This window comes from Aquarana catesbeiana, linkage group LG10 (genome assembly GCF_042186555.1).
Source record: "Aquarana catesbeiana isolate 2022-GZ linkage group LG10, ASM4218655v1, whole genome shotgun sequence".
Lineage (NCBI taxonomy): Eukaryota > Metazoa > Chordata > Amphibia > Anura > Ranidae > Aquarana > Aquarana catesbeiana.
The window spans coordinates 224200120-224217731 of NC_133333.1; the positions used below are offsets into that span (position 1 = coordinate 224200120).

General features: G+C 43.0%; 1 protein-coding gene across 3 annotated transcripts in view; it reads left to right on the forward strand.

The window, feature by feature from the left end:
• FOXJ3 (forkhead box J3) overlaps positions 1-17612 on the forward strand; it is a 117301-nt gene that overhangs the window by 23625 nt on the left and 76064 nt on the right. For 2 of the 3 annotated variants that reach the window (XM_073603361.1, XM_073603363.1), the window contains exons 2-3: positions 3404-3469; positions 6992-7461. In XM_073603361.1, coding sequence (XP_073459462.1) covers positions 7138-7461 — 324 coding nt within the window. In that variant the 5' untranslated portion in view covers positions 3404-3469; positions 6992-7137. Of the gene's footprint in view, positions 1-1330; positions 1459-3403; positions 3470-6991; positions 7462-17612 lie in introns of those variants that run through there. The other variant, XM_073603362.1, reaches the window with a different exon arrangement.

Sequence of the window (17612 nt, forward strand, 5' to 3'; positions counted from 1 at the left end):
TTTATACAATATTTCTACCACATAACATGTACACAAAGCAAAAATGACACCCCAAAATAGATTCTCCTGCTCCTCCTGAGTACGGCGATACCACATGTGTGAGACTTCCACAGCCTGGCCACATACAGAGGGCGAGTACAGCCGAGCATGGCTCAGCATGGCGGGGGCATGGCAGAGTATGGCGGGGGCATGGCAGAGTATGGCGGGGGCATGGCAGAGTATGGCGGGGGCATGGCAGAGTATTGCACAGCATTGCATAGTAGTAGGGATGGCTGAGCATGGATGGATGTCTCTGTGCAGCGCATACTATATATATATATATATATATATATATATATATATATATATATATATATATATATATATATATATATATATATATATATATATATATATATATATATATATATATATATATATATATATAGTATTTTGACTTTTTAATTAATATGAATTTATCATCGGCCATTATTGGCACCTTTAGCGCAAGAAAAATGTATCCCTTTAAATTCTTTGTATGTCTGCACACTGGTCCACTGTACACGCTTCCATTGTTGTCCTTCTTGCTGCATTTATGTTCAGTTCAATAAAATAAACGCACCTCCTACTTGAAATGTATTGAAAATGCAGCAAAAATGCATCATTAGCGCACCCGTGTTGTTTTTGATGTGGTTTTTGAGTCACATGACCTATGAAAAACGCACCACAAGCACAAATTTGCTGTAAAATCGCCACGCATTCCTGGCAAAATTCTGAGTCCAAAATTTTGGTGGATCTCTAGTACCGTCTATTGCAGAAGAATGCAGAACAAACACCGTAAAAGAAACCATTTCAGAAATAGATTACAGGGCCAAGCTGACAATGCTGCTGTCCAAAGGGGCTCCTTCATCCAGGGTGGGGGGCGCTTATACAGGAAGTGTTACTGGTCAGATCACCAGGTAAAAACCGAGGGGGGCAAAGTATGAAAATGAATGCAGTCTTCATATCGAACGATTGGTAAGCTGCAATATATATACAACATTTTTGGTTTTAGGTTTAATAACGCTTGAAGGACTGGCCTCACTTGCAGCACCTCTGGTGGTCCCAGGTGTCTCTGATCTCCCTCTTAGGGGAGGTTTGTCACAAGGGACTGCATTATTGAAAGCGGTGCTTGAATCGCAGGTATCGCTTTTAAACCACAGGCTGGTTTATGGGACCGTACAGCTGTCTATCTCTTCACACATCTGCAGGAAATGACAGCTCTAAATATTCACAAGTCAGTGCCTGTTTAGTGGCATTTAGCTTGGTCACGATGCTTTTCAAACCAACGACTGGCATTGCATTTGGTCTACTAAAAACGTGACGGCCGCAAAGGCTTTGGAATGCAGTTAAAGCCAGCAAAAATGGATTATCATTTATTTTGCGTGTCCCTATTTGAGCCTGTGAACCTCCAAGCGTGCCTAATGGGGTCATGCTACGGTATGTAGAGTATTTTAGAACAGGGAACTGTGCTGTAGTGGGATTTTAGCATCGTGCTGTATATTACCTGTTGCATTAGCTGCATGAAACTGCACCGGTGTGAATAGACTCTTAACACCGATCGATTACATGCTTCTGCTACTCTAATGTACTTGAAAATATTTAAGTTGGTAACTTTTAGGATGTCTTTTACATGACTCATTCCTGTTCTCTCATTGTCCATCACATGACAGTGGATATGAAGCAGTATTGATGGTTTTTTTGATTTGTTCATATAGAACAGGAAGTGCCCAACATATATCTAGCAAGGTGTGGGGGATGTGGTGTGACTCCGAAGACCCATTAATCTCTGTCCGCTGTAACTTCACACCTTTTGTTAAACAATCTAGAGGTTTATGTCACTGTATGCCTTTCAGGCGAATGGATAAATAAGCAGTTAAAGTAATTGTAAACCTTTCCTTTTTATTAAAAAAAAAAAAAAAAAAAAAAAAAAAAAAAGCAACAAATATACCTATACTTGCCTGCTCCGTGCAGTGGTTTTCACAGAGCAGCCCTGATCCTCTTCTTCTGGGGTCCCCCCTGCTGGCACACCAGGCCCCTCCTCTTTACTGGGTGCCCCCATGGAAAACCGCTTTCCATGGGGGCACCCATGTGGGCTTGCTCCTGAGTCCCCCTGCTGCGTCCATTGACGCAGACAATGGGACTGGCGCCCCCCCCCCGCTCCCGTTTTCACAGCTTTTGATTGACAGCAACCGGCAGGAGCAACCTGTCCTTTAGCAGTGCATGGGCGCTGCACTACCACCCCTACTACCACTAGAATGCATGAAGGTAAAAAAAACCTTGAGACTTTACAACCACTTTAAAATACCTATGTTTTTTGCTTTACCTGTCTAAAGATTTGTAGTTTCATTGCAGATCTTGTTAAAATATAAGTTGTCCAGCTCTTGTAATGACCCACTAACCTAAAGTAGCATTTCAGGATAACCCCAATTAGTCTGAAAAATAATCCCCCCCCCCCCCCCCCCCCCCCCAACACCTACATAAGAAAAATGTACGTGTTTGCCTAATCCTGCAGCTGCGGTCCGTATTCTCTGTATACTACAGAACACCTCTCCTTCTGTTATGGATCTGAGGCTAAGGGATCTGTTCCCTAATCCTAACGCTCTCTATCCTGCAGTGACAGCTCCACCATAGATATAGTACTTTGAGTGAGGACTGTCACTAGGAAAGGAAGTGTCGCTGGCAGGATCACCAGGTAATCCTGGTAAAAAAATTGCTATATAGTAAGTTTTTTTTTTTTTTTTGTTCTTGAGTTTTTAGATACACTTTAACAGATTTGTACCTAAGGCCCTTTTGACACGTTAAGCCCACTCGGATCTGCCTGTCCATTTTTCAGGCGGATCCGATCAGGCCACCCATTGACTCCTATGGGCAGGCGGGTGTCAGTGGAGATGTGTCTGCTGATACCCACCTGCCATCCGATCCGCTAAAAACAGACGTATGGCGATACGTTCAGACATCCGTCTGGCGGATCGGATGGGATCTGATGAAAACGGACATGCTATCCGTTTTTTGTCCGCTCTCCCCATAGAAATCAGCGTGGCTCTGACAGGTCCCTCCCCGCTCAGTGATCAGAGACGGACCTGTCATCTGCCGTCTCAGCGGAGATCAACAGAGCGATCTCCCGCTGAGCGGATCCACCCTGTGTGAAAGAGGCCTTAGATGTGCAGTCTACTCTAGTATGCCTTTTTGACACTTTTTGGTCAAATGGGCACACAAAACAAATCTCCTGATGATCCTCCATGTACAAGGGCAGATGTACGGTCGGTCGCCTTCCAAATGATACTGTTCAGACACCAGCAATCATTTTCTAAAGGGCGAGGTTGAACTGTGTGTTCTTATGTGTGGCTACATCCAAAGTGATTTTTGTTTTATTTTTTTTCAGCTGACTTATTCCTGTCCAGATGGGTTTACATGAAAGGAGCAACACATCGGTAACATCGCACACCAGGTAAACGCTGTGTAATTTTATATACACTCTGCTTCTACTAGGAACAGGGCAGCTTAAGAGGTTGGTGGTTTATTAATGTGCTTTGGGGTAATGCACCTGATCACAAAGGTGTGTATCGGCTCTAATACACAGATGAGATACAAAACTCTTGGGGCGTACTATATAATGTATTTTTGTCCTTTTCATTCTGAGATTTTCTCAGTTTTCTGACAGCACGGCCAGGTGGATGGCACCACTTACAGTTAAGGAATCTCTCTCTCTATTTCTCTATCTATCTAGCTCTATCTCTCTCTCTCGTTGATGGAGTTAAAGTGCTTCCCCAACCTCTCCACGTCTGAATGCTGCAGGATTATTGTTAAAATTAATATTAAAACAGTTTTGGGTGCTTTATGTATAAGATGGGAAGAATTAACAAAGCGTGGTGGAAGCACCATGCTTGAGTCCCTCTTCTAAACTTAAAAAATGGAGCAGAGACTGTTCCTAATTAAAGAGGAAGTAAACCCTGATGGGGTTCCTCTTTGTTTCCCTGCAAAGCATAATGGGCTACTATGCATCGCATAGTAGCCCATTATGTGTCACTTAAGGTCCTTTCACACTGGGGCGGTTTGCAGGCGCTATTGCGCTAATAATAGCGCCTGCAAACCGACCCAAAACAGCCGCTGCTGTCTCTCCAGTGTGAAAGCCCCGAGGGCTTTCACACTGGAGCGGTGCGCTAGCAGGACGGGAAAAAAAAGTGCTGCTAGCAGCATCTTCGGAGCAGTGAAGGAGCGGAGTATACACCGCTCCTGCCAATTGAAATCAATGGGACAGCGCGGCTATCCCGCCGGCAAAGTGCCTCTGCAGAGGTGCTTTGTGGTGGTTTTTAACCCTTTCTCGGCCACTAGCGGGGGTAAAACCGCCCCACTAGCGGCCGAATACAATAGCGCCGCTTTACCGCCGACCCTGCCCCAGTGTGAAAGGGGCCTTACCTGAAGCCTGCGATGTCACCGCTGTCCCTTCTTCCACAAAGCATCCATCTTCCTTACGGGTATCGCGGCTCCGGCGCTGTGATTGGCCGAGCCGCGATGACGTCACTCCCACACATGCACGTGGGAGCCGCTAGTCACGGCACAATCTCCTTTTCTAGAGGAGTGCGCCGTAATTATCGACGATCGCCTTTTTTGTAAATATCCCCTAAACCGTGGAGGTTTGGGAGATATTTCGAGCACCTACAGGTAAGCCTTAATCTAGGCTTACCTGTAGGTAAAAGTGGTTGTAACGGGTTTACAACCACTTTAAAGAGATTGTAAAGGTTGTTCGTTTGGTTTTTAAATTTTTTAAATTTTTTTATAACATGTTATACTTGCCTCCTCTGTGCAGTTGCTTTTGCACAGGGCAGCCTGGATCCTCCTCCTTTCGGGTCCCTCTTTGCTGCTTCTGGCCCCTCCCTCCTATCGAGTGCCACCTCAGCCAGCAGCTCTCTATGGGGGCATCTGAGCCGAGTCAGAGCTCCATGTATCCATTCAGACATGGAGCCCCATCCTGGCCCCGCCCTCTCTCTTCCCTGACTGGCTGACTTACTTTGACAACTGTGGGAGCCAGTGGCGCTGCTGCTGTGTCCCAGCCAATCAGGAGTGTCCCGGATGGCTTAGACACTCGTGGACGTTGCTGGAGAGAGATGGGGCTCATTTAAGTAAATAGGGGGTGCTGGGGGGGGCTGCTACACACAGAAGGTTTTTTGTCTTAATGCATTAAGATAAAATACCTTCTGCCTTTACAACTCCTTTAACATAGGGGAAGCAAGCCTCTTTCTTAATTAGGGGCACAGTTCTCTGTTCTGCCGTATCTGACAGACCCAGCACAGAGAACAGGAGAGCTGGACCTGCATGCTGCAATCTTTGGCATTCCTGCCCCCCTTCCTCCCTCCCTTGCTTAGAGAAGGAGGAGGGTTGTTAATAGGGCTGAAACAACTAATCGATTATTTGGCAACTAATCGATTATGAAATGAATCGATTGCTATTTTCATAATCGATTAATCAGCCAGTAACATAATGTGGTTAAAAAAAAAACTAAAAAGAGCAAATAATTGCTACTGTAACTATTTCTTTCACAGTTCTACAGTAAAAAAAAATGAACCCCTTACAGTAGTGATTATTTGCTTTTTTTGTACTATAAAGGGCTAATATTCGTTCTTTTTAACCCCATTCTGTTACTAAACGTCTTACACCTGGTGCACATCTATGTGTTTTTGGTGCTTTTTGCAGAAATGGACTACAGTTCATTTACATGGTTTCCTATGGGACACATTCACATCTATGCTTTTACAGCCGCTGCGTATTTGAAAAGCGGCAGTGACTTTTTTTTTAACGCAAAACAATGCTTTTTTGGTTCAATATACTTCAATGGAGAAGCTGCAGAAAAGCATGTAATGTGTTTTTGCAGCAATTTGTATTTTTTAATCTGCCCGACAACAAATTGACCCAAAAACACGCAAAAACGCAAATCGCAGCAAAATCACGTGCGCAAAAATCAAAACGCACAGCAAAGAGCACTGCAGAAACAGATCAAAAGCAAACTGCATAGGTGTGCACTGAGCTTTATGCTGGCCACACCGATCAATTTTCAGATGAGAATATTCAGACGAAAAATCTTTGTACATTCGATGAATGAAAGAATGTTTGAAATTTTCACTTGTTTTTAACATTGTTTTTAAACATTTTTTTCTGAACGAAAACCACATACACTTTCTGATAATTCCTTTCACCAAGAAGTTTTTTATTATTTCCAAATTTTCCCATTACTGTGGTTGAAAATGAACGTCGATTTGACCCCACTAACGATTAGAAAATCAAACGAACGTTCTTATCTCTCCTCTAATAGTATATACAGTATATCTTCTCTTATAGTATATACAGTATATCTCTTCTGTCTGTTATTCTCAGAGTGGATTAGATATTTTGCTCCCTAACCATATAGTTGGCTATTTTTATTTACCACTGCATAGAGATATTTAAGAATAAATTGCCTTTTTTTTTTTTTAAACTTTACATATTACCTAAATTATACACCACACTTTTTTTTTTTTCTTTTAAGGTTATTAACCGATTAATCGAAACAATAATCGGCCAACTAATCATGAAAATAATCGTTAGTTGCAGCCCTAGTTGTTAACACTGCAGGCTCTGCTCGTGTAGTCTAATAACTGCACGGGCAGAGAAGGATGCAAGCTGTTTTACATTCCGTATGACCGGTAACACCTGGCAGAAATCTGCAGCAGTTTTCTATATGGGAAAACTGCCGTATTCCCTCTGTTATTCAGCTGCAGACCTGCACTAGTTTCTATTTATTTCTAAAACGGGACCATCTTCTTAGTTAATCTGGCACACACCACTTCTGACACTTTCCTGAGCCATTGTAATAGCACAGGAAGCTTGGTTAATTCTCCTGGATTTCTTAAAAATGCGTGTAATGATACTAATGAATACATAAAATGTATTTTTTTTTCATCTTTATAACACCACTTACTACTGTCTTCTGTTTCAGATTAAATCTTGGTCATCCCTTCATTTGGAAATCTTAAAGTTGCAGTACTTGGACACCTATTCGCTTTGGCTCTTTCCCCTTTTCCCCCCCTTCCCCCCTCCCCCAAGCACAGAGTCTACTCTCCATCAAAAGGCTAATAGCAAAAAATGACTTCAGAGCTCGAGAGCAGCCTCACCTCTATGGACTGGCTTCCCCAGCTGACCGTGAGGGCTGCCATTCAGAATTCTGACTCCGCCCAGGGCACCCATGGATCCGGCATCACCAAGAAGAGCGTGCTCATCGACCCCAACACCACACTGGACCAGGAGGAAGTACAGCAGCACAAAGACGGGAAGCCGCCCTACAGCTACGCCAGCCTTATCACGTTTGCAATCAACAGCTCGCCAAAAAAGAAAATGACTCTTAGTGAGATTTACCAATGGATATGTGACAATTTTCCTTATTACAAGGAGGCAGGCAGCGGCTGGAAGGTAAGGACTACCTACTGCTTTAAAATATATATTTTTTTTTGGTAGTTGTGTCTAATGCTGACCCAAGTGGGAGGGCTTTTAGGTTCAACTTTTATTCTGATGTGATCGAGATATTTGGTCCTTTTCTGTGTGTGACAAGCCATCTGCAGCTTGGTGAAAGCCAAGGATCATTGCTCAGATTTGTACCATCCCTTGCAATTTATGTGTTTGTTTTTTTTTCCTCCCTCAAAAAAAGTATCCTGAGCTGTACTTGATAAATTTGAATAATATTGTTCGAATTACTTTTTTTTTTTTTTTTTTATTTCATATGCTTTCATATTTTTCTCCTTGTTTACATGCCACCCAACCTAAGTGGCAGTAACAGGAGCTGGGACAAATTGGCAAAAAGTTCTTAGACCTCCATAGGATCACCATGAGGCTGCAGAGCTCTTGGTGGAAGTACAGCTGTCAGGCTGGAACATGGGCAACAGCTGCTTCCGGTTGTAGCAAGATTGCTCCAATCAGCTACTCTCTGTTGGGTGATGGTGACAGGAAGTGGGGGTGTGGTTACATGTTTTAGAGCAACAGGACCGCCTCTTTATCAAACCATAGCTAGGATCCCGAGACCTAATCCGAGAGGAGGTGCATCCACTTCACCTGGTGTTCCCTACCACTCACTTGGCCCTCTTATGTGCTCAGTTAAGTGACGGTTGGGGCCTAGTCAGCGCAATAGCTTATTGATTTTGACGATGGTCCAGTTGTTAAGAGATGTACGGGTTTTTTTTTTTGTTTTTTTTTTAATCATACCTAGGTGGATGCAGCATCGGTCCCCTGCCGGTTCTAACACTGTCAACCGAGTAAAAAGCTTGTGACACCAAGCTTTGGCTATACTTCTCGTTTTTATTATCTACATGAGGGGAAGCAAGGGAGGTGGATGGAGGAATCCACCATATCCCCCTCTGCTGGGACATTGTATTCTTACAACGAGACTCCCCTCTATCAGAATACACTGATCTCTGCCTCCAGAGAAAGTTTTCAAGCAAGTCCTTTCAACAGAACGGGAATGGCCACACACAGATGCTGGCCATAGACAGATCAAAATGTTCTCGGTCCTTACTGAACCCGTTGAAGATTGCCACCAGTCAAATGTATGGAAGTTCTGGAAGGAAAAGAAGTTTTGCTGGTGCAGATGCCAAAAAACAAGCATACAGCCACCTGATACTTGTGTATTTACATTTACTATTTTTAATGGAGGTGCCTGAATGCTCAAAAAGTCTATATTTAGGAAATGTGCCAAACTGCAGTGCATAAATATGAACAGGCTAGATAGAACCCCTGGGATTTGCACTTGGAATGCATTTCTATGTATGTATTTTACTGCAAGAAAACAGACAAGTGTGAACAGGCTCTGACGGAGACTTCACGGCACCTACCATGTCACTTATGTGGCTCTTGGCCTGCTTTGCTACTATTACTATTGGACAGGTTAATGGAATGCAAAACATGTCTGTGCTGTCACCTTTTAAGCAACGCTTGACAGTATTCTGCTCTTGTTTTATAAATTGGACACGGAATACTTTATCTGCAGATACCTCTGGCTGATCTTCTATATGGCAACCGCGAGGTTCGCATCCTACTGAGTTCTGTAACTGGGATTAGTGAAGTCCGGTAGGGGTTGGGGTCAGGCTCCACCTGTGTTGTGCAGTGGATTTCCCAGTCAAGCCAGGCGTAGCTTAAAAAAATGTTACCCCCAACATTTCATATTCCTGATATGTGGCTGCTGTACCATGTACGTGTATGAAAAAGTATCCTGTTCTCTTTGTATTGCTTCCTTTTGAGTGAAATCCCTGGTGATCCTGCCAGTCCCTCTACTTTCCTATTAAAAACTGACCACACTAAGCTTGAGGACAGCGTGGTCAGAGGTGTGCCGAAAATTAGTTTTTAATTTTTTTTAGATAGATGATGGATAGATAGATCTATATATTTGACTTTTTAATTAATACAATGAACTTAAATGAATATGAATTTATTGTTGGCCATTTTTTGCACCTTTTTAGGGCAAGAAAAAATGTATCTCTGTGTATGTCTTCACACTGGTCTGATGCGCCTCCGTTGCGGCGTTAAATCTTGCTTGTTGCATTTTGGTCAGTAAAAAAAAACGCACCTCCCTGTTGAAATGCATTGAAAATGCAGCAAGAACGCACATATTAAGTTTTTTTTAAAGTGTTTTTTGAGTCGCATGATCTATGAAAATCAAACCATGAGCACAGTAAAATTATGGTAAAATCGAGTGCATTTTCGGCACCATTATCGGCAATATGCCGATTTAACACAATTTTCCCCCAAAACTTCAGTGGATCTTTAGTGGTCAGTTTTCTAGCTGTGTTCTCTTCCAATGATCAATTGTGCTGACACGCCCCCCTCGCAGAGCCAGTAAGTGGGAAGATAAGTGTTCTGCTGTATCTCCTCCCCAGCTCTCTGAGCTCCTTATGCAGCTGAGAACAGAGGTTATGGCTCCGTTCAAATCTAGGCATTGTTATTTTACAGGTGTTTTTTTTGGGTGTTTTTGCAGCGTTTTTGTACAGGCATTTTGAAGTTCAATGGGTCACCAATGTAAAAAAATTAAAACACCTCTAATCTGCCAAAAAAAGTTCACGAATATTTTTTGAGCAGCAGGCGTTTTGCTTTAGGCGACAGAACGCTCAGATGTAAACAGGGGCCATGATTGGGATTTGTCTTTTTGGGCGTTTCTTTTTTAAATTTTTTTTTTTTTTTGAGAGCTGAGGCTTAGAGAAGGAAAAACTCCTAGATGTGAAGGGAGCCTATACGATCACCAAAATAAAAAGGTATTTTATAGTGAAAGTATATATATATATAAATTACTATGTAATATAGTGGGGACGGAAAGTATTCAGACCCCCTTCTTAAATTTTTCCCTCTTTTGTTATATTGCAGCCATTTGCTAAAATCATTTAAGTTTATTTTTTTCCTCATTAATTGTTGACATTTTTGCAGATTTATTAAAAAAGAAAAACTGAAATATCACATGGTCCTAAGTATTCAGACCCTTTGCTGTGACACTCATATATTTAACTCAGGTGCTGTCCATTTCTTCTGATCATCCTTGAGATGGTTCTACACCTTTATTTGAGTCCAGCTGTGTTTGATTATACTGACTGGACTTGATTAGGAAAGCCACACACCTGTCTATATAAGACCTTACAGCTCACAGTGCATGTCAGAGCAAATTAGAATCATGAGGTCAAAGGAACTGCCTGAAGAGCTCAGAGACAGAATTGTGGCAAGGCACAGATCTGGCCAAGGTTACAAAAAAATTTCTGCTGCACTTAAGGTTCCTAAGAGCACAGCGGCCTCCATAATCCTTAAATGGAAGAAGTTTGGGACGACCAGAACCCTTCCTAGAGCTGGCCGTCCGGCCAAACTGAGCTATTGGGGGAGAAGAGCCTTGGTGAGAGAGGTAAAGAAGAACCCAAAGATCACTGTGGCTGAGCTCCAGAGATGCAGTCGGGAGATGGGAGAAAGTTGTAGAAAGTCAACCATCACTATATATATATGTGTGTGTGTGTGTGTATATATATATATATATATATATATATATATATATATATATATATATATATATATATATATATATATATATATATATATATATATATATATATATATATAAAATATTAGTTGTGCTCATAAGTTTGCATACCCTGGCAGAATTTATGCTTTTCTCAGCCATCTTTTCATGTTGGAATGTCCAAGTACGTCCCATGGCGCAGCTTCCTGGCTGATGAATGCAAATATTCCTCCAGTATTTTTTGATAACATACTGCATTCATTTTGCCATCGATTTTTACCAAATGTCCTGTGCCTTTGTAGCTCACACATCCCCAGAACATCAGCGATCCACCTCCGTGTTTCACAGTAGGAATGGTGTACCTTTCATCATAGACCTTGTTGACTCCTCTCCAAATGTAGTGTTTATGGTTGTGGCCAAAAAGCTAAATTTTGGTCTCATCACTCCAAATGACTTTGTTCCAGAAGGTTTGAGGCTTGTCTCTGTGCTGTTTGGCGTATTGTAAGCAGGATACTTTGTGGTATTTGCATAGTAATGGCTTTCTTCTGGCAACTCGACCATGCAGCCCATCTTTCAAGTGCCTCCTTATTGTGCATCTTGAAACAGCCACACCACATGTTTTCAGAGAGTCCTGTATTTCACCTGAAGTTATTTGGGGGTTTTTCTTTGCATCCCCAAAAATTTTCCTGGCAGTTGTGGCTGAAATTTTATGGTGGCCACTCAAAATATTGACACTTTGGGCCCAATTTGGACATTTTCACTAAGTGTCGGTTCACACTGAGGCAGCACGACTTGCAGCGCGACTGCCTCAGGCGACCTGGACACGACAGAAGCGGCGACTTGCAAAATGACTTCTGTATAAAAGTCAATGCAAGTCGCCCCCAAAGTCGTACAGGAACCTTTTTTGTAAGTCGGAGCGACATGGGTTGCTCCGATTAGAAGGGTTCCATTGTACAGAACGGGGCGCGAGTCGCCTGACAAGTCGGCCCAGTGTGAACCGGCACTTAGGGGTGTACTCACTTTTGTTGCCAGCAGTTTAGACAATAATGGCTGTGTGTTGAGTTATTTTGAGGGGACAGCAAATTTACACTGTTATACAAGCTGTACACTCACTACTTTACATTGTGGCAAAGTGTCATTTCTTCAGTGTTGTCACATGAAAAGATAGAATAAAATATTTACAAAAATGTGAGGGGTGTACTCACTTTTGTGAGATACTGTACATACACATGTTTTGCCTTTCATTTTTTTTCTATTGTAAACAGTATTGGTGGTTTTTAAAAGGTGAGGGTTCTCGTATATACTTTAACCACTTCCTGTCCGCCATATAACAGAATGACATGCACAAAGTGGTTCAGTTTTCCTGACTGGACGTCCGGCAGGATAAGTTGCGATTGGGCGCCCGCGGGGGGCGCACAGCGGCGATCGTTGGTGTGGTTTGCCAGTCTGACACACCGCATTACCGATCTCGGCCTCTGACGTAGACTCTTTACCATGTGAACAGCTGTGTCTGATCACAGCGTGAACAGGAAGAGCCACGTATCGGCTTTTATTCCACTCGCACTGACGGACGCGCATAGAGGAGAGCCGATTGGCTGCTTGCCCACCCAGGACCACTAGGTATTTCCACCCAGGACAACCAGGGTTGCCCATCAGTAATGCCTGCCATTTCCGCCTCATTAGTGCTGCCTATCAGACCCATCTATAAGTACTTTAATTTTTTTTTTTTTTTTTCAAAATTTTCGTTTCTATTTTTTGCTAAACAAAAAAAAAAAAAAAAACCCCAGTGGTGATCAAAAAGGCCAAAAGGTTATTTAACCACTTCAGCTCTGGAAGGTTTTACCCCCTCTGACCAGGCCATTTTTTGCAATACGGCACTGCGTTATTTTAACTGACAATTGGACGGTCGTGCGATGCTGTACCCAAATAAAATTGAGGTCCTTTTTTTTTTTTTTTTTTATTTTTTTTTTTTCCCCACAAATAGATCTTTCTTTTGGTGGTATTTGATCATCTCTGCAGTTTATTTTTTGCGCTATAAACAAAAAAAAAAGATTTTGAAAAAAATTATATATTTTTTACTTTCTGCTATAAAATATATCCAATAAAAAAAGTAAAATATCTAATTTCTTCATCAATTTAGGCCAATATGTATTCTACATAATTTTTGGTAAAAAAAAGAAATCTCTAAGCGTATATTGATTGGTTTGAGCAAAAGTTTATAACATCTACAAACTATGGGATATTTTTATCTAATTTTTTCTAATTTTATTATTTTTTTTTTACTAGTAATGGCAGCGATCGGCAATTTTTAGCGGGACTGTGATATTTGTGGTGGACATATCGGACACCTAACTAACACTTTTTGGGACCAGTTACTGTACTAATAACACTGGCAGGGAAGGGGTTAACAGGGGGCAATCAAAGAGCTAAGTGTGTCCCTAGGGGGTTCTTTCTTACTGTGGGGGATGTGCTTTCACTAAAGGAAATCGGAGATCCGTGTTTCTGCTTAGCAGAAACACAAGATCTCCATTTTCCTCTCTGATGGAACGGCGATCTGCCTTGTGTACTCAGGCAAACCGCTAGTCTGCGCCTCCTCAGAATGACCACCGGTGGCTGGCAGTGCATCGTGTCCGCCGGACCCGCTGATTGGCTGCCGCTGTGTCCAGTTACAGCAGGAGCGGGGCTTCGGTGGCACGCGCGCCCTGGATCCGAAGTAAAAAAATCACGTACAGGTACTTGATTTTGCGCTTTGGGGCCGCCCTGTCGCAGTATATGTACGTGGGGAGGTCCTTAAGCGGTTAATATGCATTTTTTTTTAGAAGTTAATTAATCTAGCCTGTTCAAAGAAGTTCTGCTGAATGTGAGCAATATATTCATAGACTGAAATGTTTACTTGTACTTTTAAGGCTTGTTTCATGTCCACCATGATGTGCTCAGGACATGCTTGATCATGCAGGCAGTCTTCGCACGATTACAGAAATGCCTCTAAATATTTGTCTAAATGGTGGTGTGACGGTGTGATTTGTACTATGTTGGGTGATCTCCCTTCACAATTTGGCCAGGTCTGGGGATTTTATTGCTGGTCTGAAAGGATAGTTTTTGGGGGGGGGGAAATTATATATATATATATATATATATATATATATATATATATATATATATATATATATATATTCGGGACACGAACTCCAATGCAATTCTTTATCTTGATTTTCAGAAATGTGTACAAAACATGCAAGCCACTGTACAGTTGCGAGCGATACTGCTCTTCATCAGGCTTATCTGGCTGATATATATATTTATAATTATATATATATTTTTTTTTTTAAATAAACCTGTTGCTACTTACTTGCTTTGTGCAATACCATTTCATAGAGTGGCCCCAAACCTCCTCTTCTGGGATCCCCCCGCCGTTGTTCTCCATTCCTTTCTCTTCTGTGTGCATGCTCGACCCCGCCCCCCACCCCACTCCCTCCGTAAAGGATTTAGTTGACAGCAGCAGGAGCCAGTGACCCCCGCTGCTGTCTGTGTCCTGTGGGGAGAGGAACACAGACTATCGCCGCTGCAGACTGGCACAGCACTGGATCGAGATAGGTGTACATAGGTCAGTATACAGAGAGGTGAGGGGGTGATACAACCATGGTTTTTATACTCTGATGCAGGGAATGCCTTAAATGTTTCACATGAGATGCAGTACAGTGCGTTTTTTTTTTTTTTTTTTTTTTCCCCCTGCAACAAAAACACTTGGCCAATAGGTTATATGGGTACCAATGGCCTAGTTCACACCAGTGCAGTCCAAAAAATTAGAACATGTTGCATTTTTTTCTGCACTGAACTGTACTGGATCGTGGCAAAACAACAAAAATCAGAGGGCGGGGAAAATTGCATTGGAACGCATGGAAAACGCATATGCAGAAATGCATCCAGAGTGAGTTTTTGTGGTGTGAACCGGCTGTAAGGTAAAAATATTTTTGAACCACTTTAAACCCATGAACAAAAAATGTTATTAAAAAATATATTGCCGCTTACTAGTGTTTAGATGTGGTGGCTGCATTTGTTTTCATTTCTAAGAAATATTTCACCAAGTACAGAAAATAACTCTTTATCCAGCGGCGCCCCCGCTGATTAGACAATATTGATGTCTATCTTTCCTCCTGAATCGGTTATTCAGGCAGTGCATGCGCAGAATGACCTCTGCTGATTCTAAACAGCTGAAGGCCGAGGTCATCCTGTGGATGTGCCGCTACCGTATGAATGATAACGGTGGGGGGACATCCAAAGGGATCAGCAGTGGTAGCCAATTGGATCCAAGTACGATGGACACATGTAATTGTTGGCACAAGTGTTTACATGCAAACTCTGTAGAAATGCGCTCGAATGTAGAACCTGGCAGTTTTTTTTTTGTTTTTTTTTTTTTTTGGGAAGAGCCCATAGAATACAGTACTGCTGTTTTCAGATAAGCTGCACATTTTTAGGCCTGTGTGAATGACCGGTGATACAGCAGACCTGCTAAATGCAGAGCCAACATCACTGGCGGCAGCCTCTGCACTGGGATATAATGGTGAAGCTCATAAACTATATGATACAAATGAACTACTTGTGTCCGTGTGATTCACTGCCCGGAGTCGCCGACATCTGGACTTTTTATGACTCCTCATTCATAACACCAACTGATACTGGTTTATCAAGGCACAGCCCGCATTACTAGTGGATAATCATGTGGATAAAGTGGATAGATTTATAAACCTTTATTAACATTGAGGGTATCGGTGATTTCATTTGGGCCTTATGGAAGATTTAAAAATAACAAAGTCAGAAAAGGAAAAGTCTGACTCCGACCAGTCAGCGGTGCTATAAATGACAGTTGGAATCTAGTTGCTGTGGACAACAGATGTCTTGAAATGGAACTTTATTCAGAAAATTAAATCCTCCTAGAACACTTCAGCCTGACCCCCTTTTTCAGGTATAGCTATATAAATTCTTAAAAACAAACATCTATACCAGTGATGGCGAACCTTGGCACCCCAGATGTTTTGGAACTACATTTCCCATGATGCTCAACTACACTGCAGAGTGCATGAGTATCATGGGAAATATAGTTCCAAAACATCTGGGGTGCCAAGGTTCACCATCGCTGGTCTATACTGTTTACACTCCAGTCATACACTACCGCGCTCTGCTCTGCACATGCTCAGTTGCTCTCCATTGTTAGGCACTAAGTTTGTAGAGGCTGATCTTCTGACAGCCTTAAAATGGAGCTCCACCCAAAAGGCCCTTTTAACCCCCCCCCCCCCCCCCTGTTAACGGACGAAAAAAGGTTGAAAAAGCTGCGCGCCGCCAGCGACCCGCTCCCACTGTGATTGGACAGAGGGAGGCAATCGGTGGATACGGCAGACACGATGTCCACTTGGGACCCCTTGATCGTTACGGAAAAGGCAGAATGGCGGTCTGCCTATGTAAACAAGGCAGATCGCCGTTCTGTGGAGGGGAATGGTACTGATCCTGTGTTCCTGCTAAGCAGGAACACTGATCTTTACATTTTTTTTTTTTTTTTTTTTATTGAAAGCCTATGGCATGCAAAACACACCCAAAAACTTCAGCCGGTGCATAAAAAATGTGCACACACATAAAGAGTGCTCACAAAAAAGTGCAACAGGTACACAAGACGTGCCAATTCCCTGATCCCTCGGGGCTCCAGACGGGGACAAAGGTACTTACTGTGGTCTATCTGGCCGGAACCAGACGGACCCCGTTCTCTGGAGGGCCTGCCGGAACAGGACCCACCCAAGTACTAGGTGGGGCTCCCCCGAAGGGAGACCCCATGAGAGAGGGCGAACTAAGCCAAAAGGCCATGTCCACCCCTTCCCAAGACTTTCAGGGCTGGCCCGAGGACCCGCATCCTTACTCATCACACACTGGGACAAACGTATAAAACAAGACGTGACAACACAGGGTTTCAGTCAAAAAATAAATAAAAAAGTGGGGGGAGGGATGGTGGAGAGGAGAGTGAAAGAAGTGGCCATTGTGTAAAACAATGACCAGGCCCTCCGGCCAGGAATAAAAAATTCCTCTGGTCCCAGCCAAAAGGCCCGGCCCAAGAGGCAGGCGCTAAAAAAGCGTGCTATGGTGCAGTGACCGTGGTGCCTCAAATCAAAGTGACTGCCACACACAGTGATTATTTGGCACCCCTGGACTGCCACTCCAGGGGCACATACTCCATAGGCTTTCAAGAGCAACCCTGGCCCACAGCCTAGACCACAGCAGCCCCCACCGCAGACAGAAAAGGCATGAGGTTCAGGAAGCTTGGTGAGAGCCCTTGCCCCAAAGGCTCCATCGTCACTCCCATCACCCCTTCCAATTTCACATTTGGGTAAATGGATACTAGCCACTCCCCCCCTCCAGCAAAAGGGGAGTAAGCGTTCTCCTACCCAAATAACTGTCAGCAGCTAGAGCCACCACAATCCAGGCCAGAAGGCCAGGGACCCAACCCTCCGGCCAGACCAAAATGCAGCACCCATCCCTACCCCACCCATCCACTGATCTTTACATTTAACCAGTCAAAGCACATCCCACAGTTAGAAAA